General features: G+C 50.1%; 1 protein-coding gene across 2 annotated transcripts; it reads left to right on the top strand.

Moving 5' to 3' along the window:
- Window positions 1-238: 238 nt before the first annotated feature.
- On the top strand, window positions 239-4552 carry LOC119092169 (ethanolamine-phosphate phospho-lyase; the record flags this gene model as incomplete). 2 transcript variants are annotated; one of them, XM_037215149.1, is given in 5 exon segments in its annotated part: window positions 239-453; window positions 2438-2541; window positions 3163-3272; window positions 3779-3939; window positions 4478-4552. In XM_037215149.1, coding segments are annotated over 3 exon segments (239 nt in total), but the record flags the coding sequence as incomplete, so codon positions are not given.
- Window positions 4553-4776: the final 224 nt, after the last annotated feature.

Here is a 4776-nt window from a genome sequence, read left to right on the forward strand (position 1 = left end):
ATCAGGCCTTGATGTTGTTCTCTCATGACACAACTTGTTACACGAAATCGATCGGTGTAGGTTTCAAGGCGATCAGATGAACTTTTTTTGGAAAACGAGCGTATCTGCTCCATATGCTGGTTTTATAGACCAAGCCTTCTGCGATTATACAGTTGCAGTAGATGAACTCCATTGTTTTGGGACAAATATGACGTGTCGGTGACAAAATACTCCGCTTGACTGGTAGGGTAAACACGGAACGCATTGGGGCGGCATTGAGAAGATGATAGTGGATATATTATGGACTGTATTTCATGGTATACCTCGCCATTTCTTCACCCAAAATGCAAAATAAAGTGGAATTTAGGAGTTTTTGTGCATCAGAACGCATATTTGTCACGACATGGTCAAGATGACAATCTAGGGGCTCTATACGTATGCATTACGTAACCGGAGGAGCGCTCGCAACGGTCCGTAAGTGCATGCCCGTCCATTGCTAGCTGCGTGCTGTTCTTATGTGCGTCTGGATGAGTACTTCCTCTGTTGTGTGTTATTTAGGGGAATGGCTTTTTTATTGTTGACACCATGTGCCAGATTGTAACCAAACTATTTTGTCAGTAATTGTGAACTCTTACCATTGGCCACTGCCAGCTTGCAAACAATTCTGAGCATTGTTCATGTTGAAATTCTTTAGCCATGTTTGCATACATACCCCGAATGTCATGTATACCACCTCCACACATGTGAACAAGCTGAACTGAATGTTATGTAACATCAGGAATGATAGCATTGAAGCCTCTGCCAGGTGGATGGTGGTTTGCAATATCATCTGTTTCATTGTTATCGCACATCTATAGATGTAATTTGTACCATGCTCAAGTAATATTAGAGGTTCATGAGCTCCCATCTTGCAGGACTGGGCATTATGTTCCTTGTATGGTAATATCCTCTGTCTGAGTAGGCTTTACTACTTGCCATTTAAAATAAGCTATTCTTTCAGGTTCTAACATGAAAGAAGGTTACCTAGGATGATCCAGCTCTTCCTGTAGGCATAGCAGTAGGCATTACAAAGTCACCCTGCCATGCCACATTTCCTCTTAGTGACAAATCATTATTGGTGTAGGACAGTTCTCATCACCGCATGTGCTGCTTCTAACCCCACATATGCAGTCCTAAGGTGAAATATAAAATCAGGAATTTTGCAATGCCAATGGTTGATCTTTCTTGGAACATGTGTTCATCTCTTCCATATCACATTTGTATATGATTGTGATGATGACAATTTAGATTGTTATCAGTTATTTGGTTTTGTCCAAGTTGGCACAGTTTGATACCATGTGAATGTGATTGCATTGTTGCCATGTTTTGACACTGTAATAATATTACTTTTGCTATTGTAGTGAATCAAACAGTATGCCACTTGTTGGAAACATCTGTGAACACAATGGACTGAACTAAACATCAATGATCTTATCAGATATCTTGTGAAATTAACACAGTTTATGACCAACCAGTCAAACAAGCTCTTTATTCAAATCAGATTAATCAGAAGCAGCAGAAACCTATGGTTACACTAACAAGGGTACAAACAGCTGTAAACATTTATAGGTGATACTATAACTATGGTAAGTAAGTTAGCACCAAAGTGGTAACAGTGAAAGTGAGCAGTGGTGATATCAGGTCTCTTAGGCCATTGATGTGTTAATTTGTGATTTGCTGGCTGAGTTACTTGTGAAAGTTATTTGGTAAATCTAATTTCAACACAGCTAATTCCCAAAATTCAAAGAGTAACTCAATATTATATTTGAGGTCATGGATCATGCAGCATGATAAATTCTATGAAATTGGAAGTAAGAATTGACCTTGAAAATAAGGCAGTGGAAATCGAGCATCATACACCAAAAAGTCCATGCAGTCCATCCTGATATCTCAGCTGGTTAGAGTACCTGCTTTCTGATCCACCCACCCATGGTGGGGTGGGTTCAAACAGCTGTTGGTACTTGCATTTAACATGACAGAAATGGTCTGAGGCTGATTGAGGTATCTAGACTAAACACCAGGTGACACCACAAGGGCATTAGGGGCTGTGTTGAGCATTGCAGCATATTAATCACTTACCACATTTACTTACATTTTGGGTCAGGGCCTAACAATGTACTGTTAAGCATGAGTTTTGTTTCCAGAAACCCATACATTCAAGAACTTTCAGTTATATTTTTCGTAATGAAAGGAAACAAATGCTCTAAGCAAAGTGTCAGTAATGATGGTAATAACATTCTAGGTCATATGATGCAAATCTCAGTTCTGGTATGGCCCTACCATGCTGGCATTGCGTTAGAATGGTAGTTCTGGTATGCCCCTACCATGCACTGTCGAGCAAGAGACAGGACGGCCGAAGCTTGCGTCCGGCCTTTCGTCATGGCCAGCACAAGTGACGTTTATCTTTGTGCCATTGCAGGTAAGACATCCAGAGGTCGGGCGGGAAGGGAGATGTATCAGTCAACAAGGTAGCTAGACTTCAGCCGGCGATCAAGGAGCATCCAACATGTCTCGCCCAACAAGGTAAGACATTTTCAGGTGCGTACACAGTAATGGTGACACAGAATAGTCTGTGAAGTCATCATTGTTCTGTTTGTAGTGAGGTCAAAGCACAAATATGTATGTTTAATATGGAGGCACGCGCGTCAACATTGGTACGGCAAAAAGTTATTAAAAAGTTAACGAGTGGAAAGCTTGCCTTACATGACGTCCAGCGAGTGCGCCGACGCAGTACAGGCTTGCTTTTGTTTCTGATGCAGTTAGGTTTCAGCACGCAGGCATGGGATGACCCGCTCCCGTGGCCACAGCCGACAGCCTGCCCGTTCGCCGCCCCATCCGCCAATCCCGCGTGTGACCAGCGAGACTCGGAGAGCGCTCAATCAGCACTCCACCGCCGCGGGCCACGGCCTACGCACTGCCGTTACCTTCCCCCCTAGACTACTGGCGGGTCCCTGCGAACCCAGATGGTGGCCTACCGCGGCGGCTTGTCGGTTCCGGAAAGGTGCCGTTCTCACAGCCCTACTCATGCGCGCGTAGCCCCCTGAACAGTGGTCGTGTCGCATGGCAGCGACCAGCTCAGTAGAAAGCAGCTGGACGCAGCCGCGGCGTGTCGGCCACGTTGATGACGACTGTGCCCTGCCACAGTTACAAGCTCCACTACGGCGAGTCGCTGAAGCTCACCAGGGCCTCCAAGCAGTACATGTACGACGACAGTAACACCGAGTACCTGGACTGCGTCAGCAACGCGGCACATGGTCAGTAGTACCGGCCGGGGTCGGCCGCTGACCGGTCCGGCCGGGGTCGGCCACTGACCGGTCCGGCCGGGTTCGGCCACTGGCCGGTCCGGCCGGGGTCGGCCGCTGACCGGTCCGGCCGGGGTCGGCCGCTGGCCGATCAGGCCGGGTTTGGCCACTGACCGGTCCGGCCGGGGTCGGCCACTGACTGACCGGTCGGCCACTGCCATGGTGTCGGTGTTCTCTTGTCTCCACGGTGGAGAAACTCGGTGTTTGAACGTCTCCACAGTGGGGCACCGCCACTGCCTCAGTGTTTGTCTCCACATTGGGGCTCTTTGGTTGTGTCGCTGTTCTCTGCAACTGTCTCCGTAGTGAAGAAACTCAGTGTTCTCCTTATCCGTCTCTACAGAAGGCCTCTTTCACGTTGTCCCCTATATCTGTCTCCACATCGGGCCTCCACCGTAGTGCTCCCCATACCCGTCCCCAGAGTGGGTCTCTAACAGTGTGCTCCGTACCTACCTCGACAGTGGGCCACTGCCACCCCCACGTGGTGTCGCGCGGTCCAGCAGCAGATGGCGCGCCTGGTCTGGGCCCAGGGCTTCCTGTTCGACGCGCTCTCGCTGTACCTGAAGGAGCTCACCGACCTGATGCCCGAACAGCTGAGCGTCTGCTACCTCGTCAACTCCGGGTCAGTGTGGGGTCAACTCCGGGTCAGTGTGGGGTCAACTCCGGGTCAGCGTGGGGTCAACTCCGGGTCAGTGTGGGGTCAACTCCGGGTCAGTGTAGGGTCAATTCCGGGTCAGTGTGGGGTCAACTCCGGGTCATTGTGGGGTCAACTCCGGGTCAGTGTGGGGTCAGCTCCGGGTCAGTGTGGGGTCGAATCGGGTCAGTGTAAGGTAGCTCCAGCTCATTGTGGAGTCAGCTCCAGCTCATTGTGAAGTCGACTTCGGGTCCGCGTGGAGTCAACTCCAGCTCATTGTGGAGTCAACTCCAGCTCATTGTGGGGCCAACTTCAGATCCGTATGAAGTCAACTCCGGATCGATGTGAGGTGATCATGGTGGGGTTAACCCCAGGCGGCGTTTTAAAAGTTATCCAGGGGGTTGTGCAGGGTGTAAATGTAACTTCGTATTCATTCACTTCACATTTATTCGCCCTTGGCTTGGCTGACCCGGGGCTCGGCTGACCCGGGGTTCGGCTGACCCGGGATTCCACCTGTCGTCGGCAGGTCGGAGGCCAATGATCTGGCGCTGCGCATGGCCCGGGCCTACACCCAGCACGAGGACGTGATCGTCCTGGAGGGGTCAGTCGCGCTGTCTGCGCTTCGTTGTCACACGGTCACACCGTAACACCGTTACATCGACGCACGAGCGCCATCACACCGTCACACCATCACACCGACACACCGTCACGCCGACACACTGTCACACCACACCGTCACACCGTCACACCGACACACGGACACACCGTCCCACCGACAAACGTCACACACCGGCACACCGCACACCTGACACACACCGTCACCCG

Source organism: Pollicipes pollicipes, unplaced genomic scaffold, assembly GCF_011947565.3.
Source record: "Pollicipes pollicipes isolate AB1234 unplaced genomic scaffold, Ppol_2.1 Scaffold_1600;HRSCAF=1878_pilon_pilon_pilon, whole genome shotgun sequence".
Classification (NCBI taxonomy): domain Eukaryota; kingdom Metazoa; phylum Arthropoda; class Thecostraca; order Pollicipedomorpha; family Pollicipedidae; genus Pollicipes; species Pollicipes pollicipes.